The following is a 22,544-nucleotide window of genomic DNA, read 5'->3' on the forward strand; positions in this document are numbered from 1 at the left end:
AATTAACTGTGAACACACCATCTGCAAAGAAAATTTAAAAATATACAGTTAGCCGAACAAGTATAAATGGCACCTCTATTCAGACCCCTCTCATCCCACTGAGGTCTCCTTATGGCAGCCTACGTCCATCCTTCATCCCCAATGTGTCTACTCTCGTCTCTGATGTCAGAAACACAATCCAGGTCTTTGTTCAGGTGAGGGCCAGCTGCATCCTGCCTGGAGCCTTCAGTGTAGAGCCTTCAGTCTAGAGTCTTCAGGGACAAATGAGAGCAGAATGAGAGGTGCTGAGTGAAACATTAATACAAAAACCATCCTCTGCTGGGGCCCGGCCCTATAATGGTCTGGCCCCAAGAGCTGACCCCTTCTGCTTCGTGCGCACACACACACACACACACACACACACACACACACACACACACACACACACACACACACACACACACACACACACGGAGTGAGGCATGATTCAGTGACAGGGAGGATTTGTGGGATATGTTGACTTCTTGACTCTGTCTCAGAAACAAGCCCTGAGGGGGTTTGTTCCTAATGCTGATCTAATGTATGATTATCACAAGGCCTGAGGGGGTTTGTTTCTAATGCTGATCTACTGTATGATTATCACAAGGCCTGAGGGGTTTGTTTCTAATGCTGATCTACTGTATGATTATCACAAGGCCTGAGGGGGTTTGTTTCTAATGCTGATCTACTGTATGATTATCACAAGGCCTGAGGGGGTTTGTTTCTAATGCTGATCTACTGTATGATTATCACAAGGCCTGAGGGGGTTTGTTTCTAATGCTGATCTACTGTATGATTGTCACAAGCCCTGAGGGGGTTTGTTTCTAATGCTGATCTACTGTATGATTATCACAAGCCCTGAGGGGGTTTGTTTCTAATGCTGATCTACTGTATGATTATCACAAGGCCTGAGGGGGTTTGTTTCTAATGCTGATCTACTGTATGATTATCACAAGGCCTGAGGGGGTTTGTTTCTAATGCTGATCTACTGTATGATTATCACAAGCCCTGAGGGGGTTTGTTTCTAATGCTGATCTACTGTATGATTATCACAAGGCCTGAGGGGGTTTGTTTCTAATGCTGATCTACTGTATGATTATCACAAGGCCTGAGGGGGTTTGTTTCTAATGCTGATCTACTGTATGATTATCACAAGGCCTGAGGGGGTTTGTTTCTTATGCTGATCTACTGTATGATTATCACAAGGCCTGAGGGGGTTTGTTTCTAATGCTGATCTACTGTATGATTATCACAAGGCCTGACATCTTTTGAAACGCTTAATTTCCCGACTGCCATTTATGATAATTGACTCGACCATTGCAGCACTAATAAAATATGTCTGTCTGTCATTATGAATTGTTAGGAAAGGTGACTAAATGTTATGTTATGCTATGAAAGGTGACTAAATATTATGTTATGAAAGGTGGCTAAATGTTATGTTATGCTATGAAAGGTGACAAAATATTATGTTATGAAAGGTGGCTAAATGTTACGTCATGCTATGAAAGGTGACTAAATGTTATGTTATGAAAGGTAACTAAATATTATGTTATGTAAGGTGACTAAATATTATGGTATGAACGGTGACTAAATATTATGTTATGAAAGGTGACTAAATGTTATGTTATGTAAGGTGACTAAATATTATGTTATGAAAGGTGACTAAATATTATGTTATGAAAGGTGGCCAAATATTATGCTATGAAAGGTGACTAAATGTTATGTAAGGTGGATAAATATTATGTTATGTAAGGTGGATAAATGTTATGTTATGTAAGGTGGATAAATGTTATGTTATGTATGGTGGATAAATATTATGTTATGTAAGGTGGTGGATAAATGTTATGTTATGTATGGTGGATAAATATTATGTTATGTAAGGTGGATAAATATTATGTTATGTAAGGTGGATAAATGTTATGTTATGTAAGGTGGCTAAATGTTATGTTATGACAGGTGGCTAAATGTTATGTTATGTTCACACAGGGAGACGATAGATAAGGACTTCATGGAGGCGTGTCACTACATTAAGGATCGTATGGCAGAGGTGGCAACCCCTGATAAAGAAATGGTGAGAACATTTCCCCTCTAAAGTCCAAACAGTAGTGCCTGAGGTTGGCCGCGCTGTTAAAGTCGCCACCCTTGTCACATAATGTGATCCCCGGCCTGTGCGGGACTTCGACCCCACCAGTCTTCACACTATGTACCCTCCATCTGTCTCCCAGCTCCACTATGTCCTTCCATCTGTCTCCCAGCTCCACTATGTCCCTCCATCTGTCTCCCAGCTCACTATGAACCCTCCATCTGTCTCCCAGCTCCACTATGTCCCTCTTTCTGTCTCCCAGCTCCACTTTGTCCCTCCATCTGTCTCCCAGCTCCACTATGAACCCTCCATCTGTCTCCCAGCTCCACTATGAACCCTCCATCTGTCTCCCAGATCACTATGTCCCTCCATCTGTCTCCCAGCTCCACTATGTCCCTCCATCTGTCTCCCAGCTCCACTATGTCCCTCCATCTGTCTCCCAGCTCCACTATGAACCCTCCATCTGTCTCCCAGCTCCACTATGAACCCTCCATCTGTCTCCCAGCTCACTATGAACCCTCCATCTGTCTCCCAGCTCCACTATGTCCCTCCATCTGTCTCCCAGCTCCACTATGTCCCTCCATCTGTCTCCCAGCTCCACTATGAACCCTTCATCTGTCTCCCAGCTTCACTATGAACCCTCCATCTGTCTCCCAGCTCCACTATGTCCCTCCATCTGTCTCCCAGCTCCACTATGAACCCTCCATTTGTCTCCCAGCTCACTATGAACCCTCCATCTGTCTCCCAGCTCCACTATGTCCCTCCATCTGTCTCCAAGCTCCACTATGTCCCTCCATCTGTCTCCCAGCTCCACTATGAACCCTCCATCTGTCTCCCAGCTCACTATGAACCCTCCATCTGTCTCCCAGCTCCACTATGAACCCTCCATCTGTCTCCCAGCTCCACTATGAACCCTCCATCTGTCTCCCAGCTCCACTATGTCCCTCCATCTGTCTCCCAGCTCCACTATGAACCCTCCATCTGTCTCCCAGCTCCACTATGAACCCTCCATCTGTCTCCCAGCTCACTATGAACCCTCCATCTGTCTCCCAGCTCCACTATGTCCCTCCATCTGTCTCCCAGCTCCACTATGTCCCTCCATCTGTCTCCCAGCTCCACTATGAACCCTTCATCTGTCTCCCAGCTTCACTATGAACCCTCCATCTGTCTCCCAGCTCACTATGAACCCTCCATCTGTCTCCCAGCTCCACTATGAACCCTCCATCTGTCTCCCAGCTCACTATGAACCCTCCATCTGTCTCCCAGCTCCACTATGTCCCTCCATCTGTCTCCCAGCTCCACTATGTCCCTCCATCTGTCTCCCAGCTCCACTATGAACCCTCTATCTGTCTCCCAGCTCACTATGAACCCTCCATCTGTCTCCCAGCTCCACTATTAACCCTCCATCTGTCTCCCAGCTCCACTATGTCCTTCCATCTGTCTCCCAGCTCCACTATGTCCCTCCATCTGTCTCCCAGCTCACTATGAACCCTCCATTTGTCTCCCAGCTCCACTATGAACCCTCCATCTGTCTCCCAGATCACTATGAACCCTCCATCTGTCTCCCAGCTCCACTATGAACCCTCCATCTGTCTCCCAGCTCCACTATGTCCTTCCATCTGTCTCCCAGCTCCACTATGTCCCTCCATCTGTCTCCCAGCTCCACTATGAACCCTCCATCTGTCTCCCAGCTCACTATGAACCCTCCATCTGTCTCCCAGCTCCACTATGTCCCTCCATCTGTCTCCCAGCTCCACTATGTCCCTCCATCTGTCTCCCAGCTCCACTATGTCCCTCCATCTGTCTCCCAGCTCCACTATGTCCCTCCATCTGTCTCCCAGCTCCACTATGTCCCTCCATCTGCCTCCCAGCTCCACTATGAACCCTCAATCTGTCTCCCAGCTCCACTATGAACCCTCCATCTGTCTCCCAACTCCACTATGTCCCTCCATCTGTCTCCCAGCTCCACAATGAACCTCCATCTGTCTCCCAGCTCCACTATGAACCTCCATCTGTCTCCCAGCTCCACTATGTCCCTCCATCTGTCTCCCAGCTCCACTATGTCCTTCCATCTGTCTCCCAGCTCCACTATGTCCCTCCATCTGTCTCCCAGCTCCACTATGTCCCTCCATCTGTCTCCCAGCTCCACTATGTCCCTCCATCTGTCTCCCAGCTCCACTATGAACCCTTCATCTGTCTCCCAGATCACTATGTCCCTCCATCTATTTCCCAGATCACTATGTCCCTCCATCTGTCTCCCAGATCACTATGTCCCTCCATCTGTCTCCCAGATCACTATGTCCCTCCATCTGTTTCCCAGCTCCACTATGTCCCTTCATCTGTCTCCCAGCTCCACTATGAACCCTCCATCTGTCTCCCAGCTCCACTATGTACCCTCCATTTGTCTCCCAGCTCACTATGAACCCTCCATCTGTCTCCCAGCTCCACTATGAACCCTCCATCTGTCTCCCAGCTCCACTAAGAACCCTCCATCTGTCTCCCAGCTCACTATGAACCCTCCATCTGTCTCCCAGCTCCACTATGTCCCTCCATCTGTCTCCCAGCTCCACTATGAACCCTCTATCTGTCTCCCAGCTCACTATGAACCCTCCATCTGTCTCGCAGCTCCACTATGAACCCTCCATCTGTCTCCCAGCTCCACTATGTCCTTCCATCTGTCTCCCAGCTCCACTATGTCCCTCCATCTGTCTCCCAGCTCACTATGAACCCTTCATTTGTCTCCCAGCTCCACTATGAACCCTCCATCTGTCTCCCAGCTCACTATGAACCCTCCATCTGTCTCCCAGCTCCACTATGAACCCTCCATCTGTCTCCCAGCTCACTATGAACCCTCCATCTGTCTCCCAGCTCCACTATGTCCCTCCATCTGTCTCCCAGCTCCACTATGTCCCTCCATCTGTCTCCCAGCTCCACTATGAACCCTCTATCTGTCTCCCAGCTAACTATGAACCCTCCATCTGTCTCCCAGCTCCACTATGAACCCTCCATCTGTCTCCCAGCTCCACTATGTCCTTCCATCTGTCTCCCAGCTCCACTATGTCCCTCCATCTGTCTCCCAGCTCACTATGAACCCTCCATTTGTCTCCCAGCTCCACTATGAACCCTCCATCTGTCTCCCAGCTCACTATGAACCCTCCATCTGTCTCCCAGCTCCACTATGAATCCTCCATCTGTCTCCCAGCTCCACTATGTCCTTCCATCTGTCTCCCAGCTCCACTATGTCCCTCCATCTGTCTCCCAGCTCCACTATGAACCCTCCATCTGTCTCCCAGCTCACTATGAACCCTCCATCTGTCTCCCAGCTCCACTATGTCCCTCCATCTGTCTCCCAGCTCCACTATGTCCCTCCATCTGTCTCCCAGCTCCACTATGTCCCTCCATCTGTCTCCCAGCTCCACTATGAACCCTCCATCTGTCTCCCAGCTCCACTATGTCCCTCCATTTGTCTCCCAGCTCCACTATGAACCCTCCATCTGTCTCCCAGCTCACTATGAACCCTCCATCTGTCTCCCAGCTCCACTATGTCCCTCCATCTGTCTCCCAGCTCCACTATGTCCCTCCATCTGTCTCCCAGCTCCACTATGTCCCTCCATCTGTCTCCAAGCTCCACTATGAACCCTCAATCTGTCTCCCAACTCCACTATGAACCCTCCATCTGTCTCCCAACTCCACTATGTCCCTCCATCTGTCTCCCAGCTCCACAATGAACCTCCATCTGTCTCCCAGCTCCACTATGAACCTCCATCTGTCTCCCAGCTCCACTATGTCCCTCCATCTGTCTCCCAGCTCCACTATGTCCTTCCATCTGTCTCCCAGCTCCACTATGTCCCTCCATCTGTCTCCCAGCTCCACTATGTCCCTCCATCTGTCTCCCAGCTCCACTATGTCCCTCCATCTGTCTCCCAGCTCCACTATGTCCCTCCATCTGTCTCCCAGCTCCACTATGTCCCTCCATCTGTCTCCCAGCTCCACTATGTCCCTCCATCTGTCTCCCAGATCACTATGTCCCTCCATCTATTTCCCAGATCACTATGTCCCTCCATCTGTTTCCCAGCTCCACTATGAAGCCTCCAGCTAATTTCTGTCCCTTTCAATAAAACTGGAAATATACCTAAAAACAAATTGAAAAAGTACAATCACTAACAAACTCTAACCCTAACCCTAGTTTTATGTCAACATCATGGTTCAACCCTAACCCTAACTCTAGCTTTTTGTCCACATCCTGGTTCAACTCTAACCCTAGCCTCAACCCTTAACCATAACCCTAGCTTTGTGTCCACATCCTGGTTCAACCCTAACCCTAGCTTTGTGTCCACATCCTAGTTCAAGCATAACCCTAGCTTTATGTCCACATCCTGGTTCAACCCTAGCCTCCGCCCTCAATCTTCAACCTAACCCTAGCTTTATGTCCACATCCTGGTTCAACCCTAGCCTCCGGCCTCAACGTTCAACCATAACCCTAGCTTTATGTCCACATCCTGGTTCAACCCTAGCCTCCGCCCTCAACCTTCAACCTAACCCTAGCTTTATGTCCACATCCTGGTTCAACCCTAGCCTCCGCCCTCAACCTTCAACCTAACCCTAGCTTTATGTCCACATCCTGGTTCAACCCTAGCCTCCGCCCTCAACCTTCAACCATAACCCTAGCTTTATGTCCACATCCTGGTTCAACCCTAGCCTCCGCCCTCAACCTTCAACCATAACCCTAGCTTTATGTCCACATCCTGGTTCAACCCTAGCCTCCGCCCTCAACCTTCAACCTAACCCTAGCTTTATGTCCACATCCTGGTTCAACCCTAGCCTCCGCCCTCAACCTTCAACCTAACCCTAGCTTTATGTCCACATCCTGGTTCAACCCTAGCCTCCGCCCTCAACCTTCAACCTAACCCTAGCTTTATGTCCACATCCTGGTTCAACCCTAGCCTCCGCCCTCAACCTTCAACCTAACCCTAGCTTTATGTCCACATCCTGGTTCAACCCTAGCCTCCGTCCTCAACCTTCAACCTAACCCTAGCTTTATGTCCACATCCTGGTTCAACCCTAGCCTCCGCCCTCAACCTTCAACCATAACCCTAGCTTTATGTCCACATCCTGGTTCAACCCTAGCCTCCGCCCTCAACCTTCAACCTAACCCTAGCTTTATGTCCACATCCTGGTTCAACCCTAGCCTCCGCCCTCAACCTTCAACCATAACCCTAGCTTTATGTCCACATCCTGGTTCAACCCTAGCCTCCGGCCTCAACGTTCAACCTAACCCTAGCTTTATGTCCACATCCTGGTTCAACCCTAGCCTCCGCCCTCAACCTTCAACCTAACCCTAGCTTTATGTCCACATCCTGGTTCAACCCTAGCCTCCGCCCTCAACCTTCAACCATAACCCTAGCTTTATGTCCACATCCTGGTTCAACCCTAGCCTCCGCCCTCAACCTTCAACCTAACCCTAGCTTTATGTCCACATCCTGGTTCAACCCTAGCCTCCGCCCTCAACCTTCAACTTAACCCTAGCTTTATGTCCACATCCTGGTTCAACCCTAGCCTCCGCCCTCAACCTTCAACCTAACCCTAGCTTTATGTCCACATCCTGGTTCAACCCTAGCCTCCGCCCTCAACCTTCAACCTAACCCTAGCTTTATGTCCACATCCTGGTTCAACCCTAGCCTCCGCCCTCAACCTTCAACCTAACCCTAGCTTTATGTCCACATCCTGGTTCAACCCTAGCCTCCGCCCTCAACCTTCAACCTAACCCTAGCTTTATGTCCACATCCTGGTTCAACCCTAGCCTCCGCCCTCAACCTTCAACCTAACCCTAGCTTTATGTCCACATCCTGGTTCAACCCTAGCCTCCGCCCTCAACCTTCAACCTAACCCTAGCTTTATGTCCACATCCTGGTTCAACCCTAACTCTTGTTTCCCCCTTTTTATAGACTCTTGTGATGGTGTTGTACCAGGAGTGGTTCCGTGTGTCTCAATGTTTGTTGTCTCTAATAGTGTGTGTTCTCTCCCTGTCTTCAGAGACACATCCTGACCGTGTTGTACCAGGAGTGGTTCCGTTTGTCCAGTCAGAAGGACTCGCTGGCCGACACCGTCACCCTCTACCTGAGAGAGGTGGGCATCGCCACGCCAACCCTCCTGCGTTACATCGTAAACCTGGCCGATGGTAACGGCAACACAGCGCTCCACTACAGCGTGTCCCACTCCAACTTCCCTGTGGTCAAACTGCTGCTGGACACTGGTATGGGATATTCATCCACCTCTCTACAACACACTGGTATGGGATATTCATCCACCTCTCTACAACACACTGGTATGGGATATTCATCCACCTCTCTACAACACACTGGTATGGGATATTCATCCACCTCTCTACAACACACTGGTATGGGATATCCATCCACCTCTCTTCAACACACTGGTATGGGATATTCATCCACCTCTCTACAACACACTGGTATAGGATATTCATCCACCTCTCTACAACACACTGTTATGGGATGTTTATACACCTCTCTACAACACACTGGTATGGGGTATTCATCCACCTCTCTACAACACACTGTTATGGGATGTTTATACACCTCTCTACAACACACTGGTATGGGATGTTTATACACCTCTCTACAACACACTGTTATGGGATGTTTATACACCTCTCTACAACACACTGTCTTGGGATATTCATCCACCTCTCTACAACACACTGTTATGGGATGTTTATACACCTCTCTACAACACACTGGTATGGGATGTTTATACACCTCTCTACAACACACTGGTATGGGATGTTTATACACCTCTCTACAACCCTCTCACTCTCCACTATCTCACACCCCCTTTTTATCAGTCCCTACTCCCTACCTTAACCCTTTTTTACTGAAACGATATTTATGGCTTTCTCACGTTTGTTCTGAAACCAATAGAGTGAACAAGACTTGGAGTGTGTCAATGCAAGATTTGTCTCTGATCTAATGCAGTGGTGGAAAAAGTACTCAATTGTCATACTTCAGTAAAAGTAAAGACGCCTTAATAGAAAATGACTCAAGTAAAAGGGAAGTCACCCAGTTAAATATTACGTAAGTATCAAAAGTGAATGTAATTGCTAAATTATACTTAAATATCAAAAGTAAAAGTATGAATCATTTCACATTCTTTATATTAAGCAAACCAGATGGCACCATTTTCTTGTTTTTTAAATGTATGGATAGCCAGGAGCACACTCCAACACTCAGACATCATTTACAAATGAAGCATGTGTGTTTAGTGAGTCCCCCAGATCAGAGCCAGTTGGGATGACCAGGGATGTTCTCTTGATAAGTGCGTGAATTGGACCTTTTTCCTGTCCTGCTAAGCATTCAAAATGTACTGAGTAAATTTTCTTTAGGAATGTAGTGGAGTTAAAGTAAAATATAAATTGTAAAGTAAAGTGCAGGTACCCCCCCAAAAAATACCTAAGTAGTACTTTAAAGTATTTTTACTTAAGTACTTTACACCACTGACCCAATGCCATATATGGTCTATGGATGTGTTTGTGCATGACGTGTGTGTGTGTGTGTGTGTGTGTGTGTGTGTGTGTGTGTGTGTGTGTGTGTGTGTGTGTGTGTGTGTGTGTGTGTGTGTGTGTGTGTGTGTGTGTGTGTGTAGGTCTGTGTGAGGTGGACACCCAGAACAAGGCAGGCTACACAGCGGTGATGCTGGCCTCTCTGACAGCTGCTGATGGATCAGACGACATGGAGGTGGCTCTACAGCTACTGAGACAGGGAGATGTTAACGCCCGAGCCAGCCAGGTACACACAACATGTACACACACACACCTGTACACACGTACTCCATCTCATTGTACACTCACAAACACATACTAACACTGAAACACTACTCATTGTATATTCCCTCTGGTATGCAGTCACAGACTGTATATTCACTCTGGCATGCAGTCACAGACTGTATATTCCCTCTGGTGTGCAGTCATAGACTGTATATTCCCTCTGGTATGCAGTCACAGACTGTATATTCCCTCTGGCATGCAGTCACAGACTGTATATTCCCTCTAGTATGCAGTCACAGACTGTATATTCACTCTAGCATGCAGTCACAGACTGTATATTTCCTCTGGTATGCAGTCACAGACTCTAGCATGCAGTCACAGACTGTATATTCCCTCTAGCATGCAGTCACAGACTGTATATTCCCTCTGGTATGCAGTCACAGACTCTAGCATGCAGTCACAGACTGTATATTCCCTCTAGCATGCAGTCACAGACTGTATATTCACTCTAGCATGCAGTCACAGACTCTAGCATGCAGTCACAGACTGTATATTCACTCTAGCATGCAGTCACAGACTGTATATTCACTCTAGCATGCAGTCATAGACTGTATATTCACTCTAGCATGCAGTCACAGACTGTATTTTCCCTCTGGTATGCAGTCACAGACTGTATATTCCCCCTGGTATGCAGTCACAGACTCTAGCATGCAGTCACAGACTGTATATTCCCTCTGGTATGCAGTCACAGACTCTAGCATGCAGTCACAGACTGTATATTCCCTCTAGCATGCAGTCACAGACTGTATATTCACTCTAGCATGCAGTCACAGACTCTAGCATGCAGTCACAGACTGTATATTCAGTCTAGCATGCAGTCACAGACTGTATATTCCCTCTAGCATGCAGTCACAGACTGTATATTCACTCTAGCATGCAGTCACAGACCGTATATTCCCTCTAGCATGCAGTCACAGACTGTATATTCACTCTAGCATGCAGTCACAGACTGTATATTCACTCTGGTATGCAGTCACAGACTGTATAATCACTCTAGCATGCAGTCACAGACTGTATATTCACTCTAGCATACAGTAACAGACTGTATATTCCCTCTACCATGCAGTCACAGATTGTATATTCCCTCCAGCATGCAGTCACAGACTCTAGCATGCAGTCACAGACTGTATATTCACTCTAGCATGCAGCCACAGACCGTACATTGCCTCTAGCATGCAGTCACAGACTGTATATTCCCTCTAGTATGCAGTCACAGACTGTATATTCACTCTAGCATGCAGTCACAGACTGTATATTTCCTCTGGTATGCAGTCACAGACTCTAGCATGCAGTCACAGACTGTATATTCCCTCTAGCATGCAGTCACAGACTGTATATTCCCTCTGGTATGCAGTCACAGACTCTAGCATGCAGTCACAGACTGTATATTCCCTCTAGCATGCAGTCACAGACTGTATATTCACTCTAGCATGCAGTCACAGACTCTAGCATGCAGTCACAGACTGTATATTCACTCTAGCATGCAGTCACAGACTGTATATTCACTCTAGCATGCAGTCATAGACTGTATATTCACTCTAGCATGCAGTCACAGACTGTATTTTCCCTCTGGTATGCAGTCACAGACTGTATATTCCCCCTGGTATGCAGTCACAGACTCTAGCATGCAGTCACAGACTGTATATTCCCTCTGGTATGCAGTCACAGACTCTAGCATGCAGTCACAGACTGTATATTCCCTCTAGCATGCAGTCACAGACTGTATATTCACTCTAGCATGCAGTCACAGACTCTAGCATGCAGTCACAGACTGTATATTCAGTCTAGCATGCAGTCACAGACTGTATATTCCCTCTAGCATGCAGTCACAGACTGTATATTCACTCTAGCATGCAGCCACAGACCGTACATTGCCTCTAGCATGCAGTCACAGACTGTATATTCCCTCTGGTATGCAGTCACAGACTGTATATTCACTCTAGCATGCAGTCACAGACTGTATATTCCCTCTAGCATGCAGTCACAGACTGTATATTCACTCTAGCATGCAGTCACAGACTCTAGCATGCAGTCACAGACTGTATATTCCCTCTGGTATGCAGTCACAGACTGTATATTCACTCTGGTATGCAGTCACAGACTGTATATTCACTCTAGCATGCAGTCACAGACTGTATATTCACTCTAGCATACAGTAACAGACTGTATATTCCCTCTAGCATGCAGTCACAGACTGTATATTCCCACCAGCATGCAGTCACAGACTGTATATTCACTCTAACATGCAGCCACAGACCGTACATTCCCTCTAGCATGCAGTCACAGACTGTATATTCCCTCTGGTATGCAGTCACAGACTGTATATTCACTCTAGCATGCAGTCACAGACTGTATATTCCCTCTAGCATGCAGTCACAGACTGTATATTCACTCTAGCAAGCAGTCACAGACTGTATATTCACTCTAGCATGCAGTCACAGACTGTATATTCCCTCTGGTATGCAGTCACAGACTGTATATTCCCTCTAGCATGCAGTCACAGACTGTATATTCACTCTAGCATGCAGTCACAGACTGTATATTCCCTCTGGTATGCAGTCACAGACTGTATATTACCTCTAGCATGCAGTCACAGACTGTATATTCACTCTAGCATGCAGTCACAGACTGTATATTCCCTCTAGTATGCAGTCACAGACTGTATATTCACTCTAGCATGCAGTCACAGACTGTATATTCACTCTAGCATGCAGTCACAGACTGTATATTCCCTCTAGCATGCAGTCACAGACTGTATATTCCTTCTAGCATGCAGTCAAAGACTGTATATTCCCTCTGGTATGCAGTCACAGACTGTATATTCACTCTAGCATGCAGTCACAGACTGTATATTCACTCTAGCATGCAGTCACAGACTCTAGCATGCAGTCACAGACTGTATATTCACTCTAGCATGCAGTCACAGACGCTAGCATGCAGTCACAGACTGTATATTTACTCTAGCTTGCAGTCACAGACTGTATATTCCCTCTGGTATGCAGTCACAGACCTTATATTCCCTCTGGTATGCAGTCACAGACTCCTCTAGCATGCAGTCACAGACTGTATATTCACTCTAGCATGCAGTTACAGACTGTATTTTCCCTCTGGTGTGCAGTCACAGACTGTATATTCCCTCTGGTATGCAGTCACAGACTGTATATTCCCTCTGATATGCAGTCACAGACTGTATATTCCCTCTGGTATGCAGTCACAGACTGTATATTCCCTGTGGTATGCAGTAACAGACTGTATATTCCCTCTGGTATGCAGTAACAGACTGTATATTCCCTCTAGTGTGCAGTCACAGACTGTATATTCCCTCTGGTATGCAGTAACAGACTGCATATTCCCTCTAGTCTGCAGTAACAGACTGTATATTCCCTCTAGTGTGCAGTCACAGACTGTATATTCCCTCTGGTATGCAGTCACAGACTTTATATTCCCTCTGGTATGCAGTCACAGACTGTATATTGCCTCTGGTATGCAGTCACAGACTGTATATTCCCTCTAGCATGCAGTCACAGACTGTATATTCCCTCTGGTATGCAGTCACAGACTGTATATTCCCTCTGGTATGCAGTCACAGACTGTATATTCCCTCTGGTATGCAGTAACAGACTGTATATTCCCTCTAGCATGCAGTCACAGACTGTATATTCACTCTGGTATGCAGTCACAGACTGTATATTCCCTCTGGTATGCAGTCACAGACTGTATATTCCCTTTGGTATGCAGTAACAGACTGTATATTCCCTCTGGTATGCAGTCACAGACTGTATATTCCCTCTGGTATGCAGTAACAGACTGTATATTCACTCTAGCGTGCAGTCACAGACTGTATATTCCCTCTAGCGTGCAGTCACAGACTGTATATTCCCTCTAGCGTGCAGTCACAGACTGTATATTCCCTCTAGCGCTCAGTCACAGACTGTATATTCCCTCTGGTATGCAGTAACAGACTGTATATTCTCTCTGGTATGCAGTAACAGACTGTATATTCCCTTTAGCGTGCAGTCACAGACTGTATATTCCCTCTGGTATGCAGTCACAGACTGTATATTCCCTCTAGCATGCAGTAACATACTGTATATTCCCTCTAGTGTGCAGTCACAGACTGTATATTCTCTCTAGTGTGCAGTCACAGACCGTATATCCACTCTAGCATGCAGTAACAGACTGTATATTCCCTCTAGTGTGCTGTCACAGACCGTATATCCACTCTAGCATGCAGTAACAGGCTGTATATTCCCTCTAGTGTGCAGTCACAGACCGTATATCCACTCTAGCATGCAGTAACAGACTGTATATTCCCTCTAGTGTGCAGTCACAGACCGTATATCCACTCTAGCATGCAGTAATAGACTGTATATTCCCTCTGGTATGCAGTCGCAGACTGTATATTCCCTCTGGTATGCAGTCACAGACTGTATATTCCCTCTGGTATGCAGTAACAGACTGTATATTCCCTCTGGTATGCAGTCACAGACTGTATATTCCCTCTAGCGTGCAGTCACAGACTGTATATTCTCTCTAGTGTGCAGTCACAGACTGTATATCCACTCTAGCATGCAGTCACAGACTGTATATTCCGTCTAGCGTGCAGTCACAGACTGTATATTCCCTCTAGCATGCAGTAACAGACTGTATATTCCCTCTAGTGTGCAGTCACAGACTGTATATTCTCTCTAGTGTGCAGTCACAGACCGTATATCCACTCTAGCATGCAGTAACAGACTGTATATTCCCTCTAGTGTGCAGTCACAGACCGTATATCCACTCTAGCATGCAGTAACAGACTGTATATTCCCTCTAGTGTGCAGTCACAGACCGTATATCCACTCTAGCATGCAGTAACAGACTGTATATTCCCTCTAGGTTGCAGTCACAGACCGTATATCCACTCTAGCATGCAGTAATAGACTGTATATTCCCTCTGGTATGCAGTCGCAGACTGTATATTCCCTCTGGTATGCAGTCACAGACTGTATATTCCCTCTGGTATGCAGTAACAGACTGTATATTCCCTCTGGTATGCAGTCACAGACTGTATATTCCCTCTAGCGTGCAGTCACAGACTGTATATTCTCTCTAGTGTGCGGTCACAGACCGTATATCCACTCTAGCATGCAGTCACAGACTGTATATTCCGTCTAGCGTGCAGTCACAGACTGTATATTCCCTCTAGCATGCAGTAACAGACTGTATATTCCCTCTAGTGTGCAGTCACAGACTGTATATTCTCTCTAGTGTGCAGTCACAGACCGTATATCCACTCTAGCATGCAGTCACAGACTGTATATTCACTCTAGCATGCAGTCACAGACTCTAGCATGCAGTCACAGACTGTATATTCCCTCTGGTATGCAGTCACAGACTGTATATTCCCTCTGGTATGCAGTCACAGACTGTATATTCCCTCTGGTATGCAGTCACAGACTGTATATTCCCTCTGGTATGCAGTAACAGACTGTATATTCCCTCTAGCATGCAGTCACAGACTGTATATTCCCTCTGGTATGCAGTCACAGACTGTATATTCCCTCTGGTATGCAGTCACAGACTGTATATTCCCTCTGGTATGCAGTAACAGACTGTATATTCCCTCTAGCATGCAGTCACAGACTGTATATTCACTCTGGTATGCAGTCACAGACTGTATATTCCCTCTGGTATGCAGTCACAGACTGTATATTCCCTTTGGTATGCAGTAACAGACTGTATATTCCCTCTGGTATGCAGTCACAGACTGTATATTCCCTCTGGTATGCAGTAACAGACTGTATATTCACTCTAGCGTGCAGTCACAGACTGTATATTCCCTCTAGCGTGCAGTCACAGACTGTATATTCCCTCTAGCTCTCAGTCACAGACTGTATATTCCCTCTGGTATGCAGTAACAGACTGTATATTCTCTCTGGTATGCAGTAACAGACTGTATATTCCCTCTAGCGTGCAGTCACAGACTGTATATTCCCTCTGGTATGCAGTCACAGACTGTATATTCCCTCTAGCATGCAGTAACATACTGTATATTCCCTCTGGTATGCAGTCACAGACTGTATATTCCCTCTGGTATGCAGTCACAGACTGTATATTCCCTCTGGTATGCAGTAACAGACTGTATATTCCCTCTAGCATGCAGTCACAGACTGTATATTCCCTCTGGTATGCAGTCACAGACTGTATATTCCCTCTGGTATGCAGTCACAGACTGTATATTCCCTCTGGTATGCAGTAACAGACTGTATATTCCCTCTAGCATGCAGTCACAGACTGTATATTCACTCTGGTATGCAGTCACAGACTGTATATTCCCTCTGGTATGCAGTCACAGACTGTATATTCCCTTTGGTATGCAGTAACAGACTGTATATTCCCTCTGGTATGCAGTCACAGACTGTATATTCCCTCTGGTATGCAGTAACAGACTGTATATTCACTCTAGCGTGCAGTCACAGACTGTATATTCCCTCTAGCTTGCAGTCACAGACTGTATATTCCCTCTAGCGTGCAGTCACAGACTGTATATTCCCTCTAGCGCTCAGTCACAGACTGTATATTCCCTCTGGTATGCAGTAACAGACTGTATATTCTCTCTGGTATGCAGTAACAGACTGTATATTCCCTCTAGCGTGCAGTCACAGACTGTATATTCCCTCTGGTATGCAGTCACAGACTGTATATTCCCTCTAGCATGCAGTAACATACTGTATATTCCCTCTAGTGTGCAGTCACAGACTGTATATTCTCTCTAGTGTGCAGTCACAGACCGTATATCCACTCTAGCATGCAGTAACAGACTGTATATTCCCTCTAGTGTGCTGTCACAGACCGTATATCCACTCTAGCATGCAGTAACAGGCTGTATATTCCCTCTAGTGTGCAGTCACAGACCGTATATCCACTCTAGCATGCAGTCGCAGACTGTATATTCCCTCTGGTATGCAGTCACAGACTGTATATTCCCTCTGGTATGCAGTAACAGACTGTATATTCCCTCTGGTATGCAGTCACAGACTGTATATTCCCTCTAGCGTGCAGTCACAGACTGTATATTCTCTCTAGTGTGCAGTCACAGACTGTATATCCACTCTAGCATGCAGTCACAGACTGTATATTCCGTCTAGCGTGCAGTCACAGACTGTATATTCCCTCTAGCATGCAGTAACAGACTGTATATTCCCTCTAGTGTGCAGTCACAGACTGTATATTCTCTCTAGTGTGCAGTCACAGACCGTATATCCACTCTAGCATGCAGTAACAGACTGTATATTCCCTCTAGTGTGCAGTCACAGACCGTATATCCACTCTAGCATGCAGTAACAGACTGTATATTCCCTCTAGTGTGCAGTCACAGACCGTATATCCACTCTAGCATGCAGTAACAGACTGTATATTCCCTCTAGTGTGCAGTCACAGACCGTATATCCACTCTAGCATGCAGTAATAGACTGTATATTCCCTCTGGTATGCAGTCGCAGACTGTATATTCCCTCTGGTATGCAGTCACAGACTGTATATTCCCTCTGGTATGCAGTCACAGACTGTATATTCCCTCTAGCGTGCAGTCACAGACTGTATATTCTCTCTAGTGTGTTGTCACAGACCGTATATCCACTCTAGCATGCAGTCACAGACTGTATATTCCGTCTAGCGTGCAGTCACAGACTGTATATTCCCTCTAGCATGCAGTAACAGACTGTATATTCCCTCTAGTGTGCAGTCACAGACTGTATATTCTCTCTAGTGTGCAGTCACAGAACGTATATCCACTCTAGCATGCAGTCACAGACTGTATATTCACTCTAGCATGCAGTCACAGACTCTAGCATGCAGTCACAGACTGTATATTCCCTCTGGTATGCAGTCACAGACTGTATATTCACTCTGGTATGCAGTCACAGACTGTATATTCACTCTAGCATGCAGTCACAGACTGTATATTCACTCTAGCATACAGTAACAGACTGTATATTCCCTCTAGCATGCAGTCACAGACTGTATATTCCCACCAGCATGCAGTCACAGACTGTATATTCACTCTAGCATGCAGCCACAGACCGGATATTCCCTCTAGCATGCAGTCACAGACTGTATATTCCCTCTGGTATGCAGTCACAGACTGTATATTCACTCTAGCATGCAGTCACAGACTGTATATTCCCTCTAGCATGCAGTCACAGACTGTATATTCACTCTAGCAAGCAGTCACAGACTGTATATTCACTCTAGCATGCAGTCACAGACTGTATATTCCCTCTGGTATGCAGTCACAGACTGTATATTCCCTCTAGCATGCAGTCACAGACTGTATATTCACTCTAGCATGCAGTCACAGACTGTATATTCCCTCTGGTATGCAGTCACAGACTGTATATTCCCTCTGGTATGCAGTCACAGACTGTATATTCCCTCTGGTATGCAGTCACAGACTGTATATTCCCCCTGGTATGCATTCACAGACTGTATATTCACTCTAGCATGCAGTCACAGACTGTATATTCACTCTAGCATGCAGTCACAGACTCTAGCATGCAGTCACAGACTGTATATTCAGTCTAGCATGCAGTCACAGACTGTATATTCACTCTAGCATGCAGTCACAGACGCTAGCATGCAGTCACAGACTGTATATTTACTCTAGCTTGCAGTCACAGACTGTATATTCCCTCTGGTATGCAGTCACAGACCTTATATTCCCTCTGGTATGCAGTCACAGACTCCTCTAGCATGCAGTCACAGACTGTATATTCACTCTAGCATGCAGTTACAGACTGTACTTTCCCTCTGGTGTGCAGTCACAGACTGTATATTCCCTCTGGTATGCAGTCACAGACTGTATATTCCCTCTGATATGCAGTCACAGACTGTATATTCCCTCTGGTATGCAGTCACAGACTGTATATTCCCTCTGGTATGCAGTCACAGACTGTATATTCCCTCTGGTATGCAGTAACAGACTGTATATTCCCTCTAGTGTGCAGTCACAGACTGTATATTCCCTCTGGTATGCAGTAACAGACTGTATATTCCCTCTAGTCTGCAGTAACAGACTGTATATTCCCTCTAGTGTGCAGTCACAGACTGTATATTCCCTCTGGTATGCAGTCACAGACTTTATATTCCCTCTGGTATGCAGTCACAGACTGTATATTCCCTCTGGTATGCAGTCACAGACTGTATATTCCCTCTAGCATGCAGTCACAGACTGTATATTCCCTCTGGTATGCAGTCACAGACTGTATATTCCCTCTGGTATGCAGTCACAGACTGTATATTCCCTCTGGTATGCAGTAACAGACTGTATATTCCCTCTAGCATGCAGTCACAGACTGTATATTCACTCTGGTATGCAGTCACAGACTGTATATTCCCTCTGGTATGCAGTCACAGACTGTATATTCCCTTTGGTATGCAGTAACAGACTGTATATTCCCTCTGGTATGCAGTCACAGACTGTATATTCCCTCTGGTATGCAGTAACAGACTGTATATTCACTCTAGCGTGCAGTCACAGACTGTATATTCCCTCTAGCGCTCAGTCACAGACTGTATATTCCCTCTGGTATGCAGTAACAGACTGTATATTCTCTCTGGTATGCAGTAACAGACTGTATATTCCCTCTAGCGTGCAGTCACAGACTGTATATTCCCTCTGGTATGCAGTCACAGACTGTATATTCCCTCTAGCATGCAGTAACATACTGTATATTCCCTCTAGTGTGCAGTCACAGACTGTATATTCTCTCTAGTGTGCAGTCACAGACCGTATATCCACTCTAGCATGCAGTAACAGACTGTATATTCCCTCTAGTGTGCTGTCACAGACCGTATATCCACTCTAGCATGCAGTAACAGGCTGTATATTCCCTCTAGTGTGCAGTCACAGACCGTATATCCACTCTAGCATGCAGTAACAGACTGTATATTCCCTCTAGTGTGCAGTCACAGACCGTATATCCACTCTAGCATGCAGTAATAGACTGTATATTCCCTCTGGTATGCAGTCGCAGACTGTATATTCCCTCTGGTATGCAGTCACAGACTGTATATTCCCTCTGGTATGCAGTAACAGACTGTATATTCCCTCTGGTATGCAGTCACAGACTGTATATTCCCTCTAGCGTGCAGTCACAGACTGTATATTCTCTCTAGTGTGCAGTCACAGACTGTATATCCACTCTAGCATGCAGTCACAGACTGTATATTCCGTCTAGCGTGCAGTCACAGACTGTATATTCCCTCTAGCATGCAGTAACAGACTGTATATTCCCTCTAGTGTGCAGTCACAGACTGTATATTCTCTCTAGTGTGCAGTCACAGACCGTATATCCACTCTAGCATGCAGTAACAGACTGTATATTCCCTCTAGTGTGCAGTCACAGACCGTATATCCACTCTAGCATGCAGTAACAGACTGTATATTCCCTCTAGTGTGCAGTCACAGACCGTATATCCACTCTAGCATGCAGTAACAGACTGTATATTCCCTCTAGTGTGCAGTCACAGACCGTATATCCACTCTAGCATGCAGTAATAGACTGTATATTCCCTCTGGTATGCAGTCGCAGACTGTATATTCCCTCTGGTATGCAGTCACAGACTGTATATTCCCTCTGGTATGCAGTAACAGACTGTATATTCCCTCTGGTATGCAGTCACAGACTGTATATTCCCTCTAGCGTGCAGTCACAGACTGTATATTCTCTCTAGTGTGCGGTCACAGACCGTATATCCACTCTAGCATGCAGTCACAGACTGTATATTCCGTCTAGCGTGCAGTCACAGACTGTATATTCCCTCTAGCATGCAGTAACAGACTGTATATTCCCTCTAGTGTGCAGTCACAGACTGTATATTCTCTCTAGTGTGCAGTCACAGACCGTATATCCACTCTAGCATGCAGTCACAGACTGTATATTCACTCTAGCATGCAGTCACAGACTGTATATTCCCTCTGGTATGCAGTCACAGACTGTATATTCCCTCTGGTATGCAGTCACAGACTGTATATTCCCTCTGGTATGCAGTCACAGACTCTATATTCCCTCTGGTATGCAGTAACAGACTGTATATTCCCTCTAGCATGCAGTCACAGACTGTATATTCCCTCTGGTATGCAGTCACAGACTGTATATTCCCTCTGGTATGCAGTCACAGACTGTATATTCCCTCTGGTATGCAGTAACAGACTGTATATTCCCTCTAGCATGCAGTCACAGACTGTATATTCACTCTGGTATGCAGTCACAGACTGTATATTCCCTCTGGTATGCAGTCACAGACTGTATATTCCCTTTGGTATGCAGTAACAGACTGTATATTCCCTCTGGTATGCAGTCACAGACTGTATATTCCCTCTGGTATGCAGTAACAGACTGTATATTCACTCTAGCGTGCAGTCACAGACTGTATATTCCCTCTAGCGTGCAGTCACAGACTGTATATTCCCTCTAGCGTGCAGTCACAGACTGTATATTCCCTCTAGCGCTCAGTCACAGACTGTATATTCCCTCTGGTATGCAGTAACAGACTGTATATTCTCTCTGGTATGCAGTAACAGACTGTATATTCCCTCTAGCGTGCAGTCACAGACTGTATATTCCCTCTGGTATGCAGTCACAGACTGTATATTCCCTCTAGCATGCAGTAACATACTGTATATTCCCTCTGGTATGCAGTCACAGACTGTATATTCCCTCTGGTATGCAGTCACAGACTGTATATTCCCTCTGGTATGCAGTAACAGACTGTATATTCCCTCTAGCATGCAGTCACAGACTGTATATTCCCTCTGGTATGCAGTCACAGACTGTATATTCCCTCTGGTATGCAGTCACAGACTGTATATTCCCTCTGGTATGCAGTAACAGACTGTATATTCCCTCTAGCATGCAGTCACAGACTGTATATTCACTCTGGTATGTAGTCACAGACTGTATATTCCCTCTGGTATGCAGTCACAGACTGTATATTCCCTTTGGTATGCAGTAACAGACTGTATATTCCCTCTGGTATGCAGTCACAGACTGTATATTCCCTCTGGTATGCAGTAACAGACTGTATATTCACTCTAGCGTGCAGTCACAGACTGTATATTCCCTCTAGCGTGCAGTCACAGCCTGTATATTCCCTCTAGCGTGCAGTCACAGACTGTATATTCCCTCTAGCGCTCAGTCACAGACTGTATATTCCCTCTGGTATGCAGTAACAGACTGTATATTCTCTCTGGTATGCAGTAACAGACTGTATATTCCCTCTAGCGTGCAGTCACAGACTGTATATTCCCTCTGGTATGCAGTCACAGACTGTATATTCCCTCTAGCATGCAGTAACATACTGTATATTCCCTCTAGTGTGCAGTCACAGACTGTATATTCTCTCTAGTGTGCAGTCACAGACCGTATATCCACTCTAGCATGCAGTAACAGACTGTATATTCCCTCTAGTGTGCTGTCACAGACCGTATATCCACTCTAGCATGCAGTAACAGGCTGTATATTCCCTCTAGTGTGCAGTCACAGACCGTATATCCACTCTAGCATGCAGTAACAGACTGTATATTCCCTCTAGTGTGCAGTCACAGACCGTATATCCACT

The 22,544-nt window shown here is 46.1% G+C and overlaps 1 protein-coding gene across 8 annotated transcripts in view; it reads left to right on the forward strand.

Annotated features, from left to right (window-relative positions):
* kank4 (KN motif and ankyrin repeat domains 4) overlaps positions 1-22,544 on the forward strand; it is a 178,823-nt gene that overhangs the window by 117,330 nt on the left and 38,949 nt on the right. For all 8 annotated transcript variants that reach the window (XM_029708016.1, XM_029708022.1, XM_029708018.1 and 5 more), the window contains 3 exons: positions 2,005-2,089; positions 8,135-8,354; positions 9,761-9,903. In XM_029708016.1, the coding sequence (XP_029563876.1) occupies positions 2,005-2,089; positions 8,135-8,354; positions 9,761-9,903 (448 nt within the window). The remainder of the gene's footprint in view (positions 1-2,004; positions 2,090-8,134; positions 8,355-9,760; positions 9,904-22,544) is intronic.

The sequence above is a fragment of the Salmo trutta genome, chromosome 22, assembly GCF_901001165.1.
Source record: "Salmo trutta chromosome 22, fSalTru1.1, whole genome shotgun sequence".
NCBI lineage: Eukaryota > Metazoa > Chordata > Actinopteri > Salmoniformes > Salmonidae > Salmo > Salmo trutta.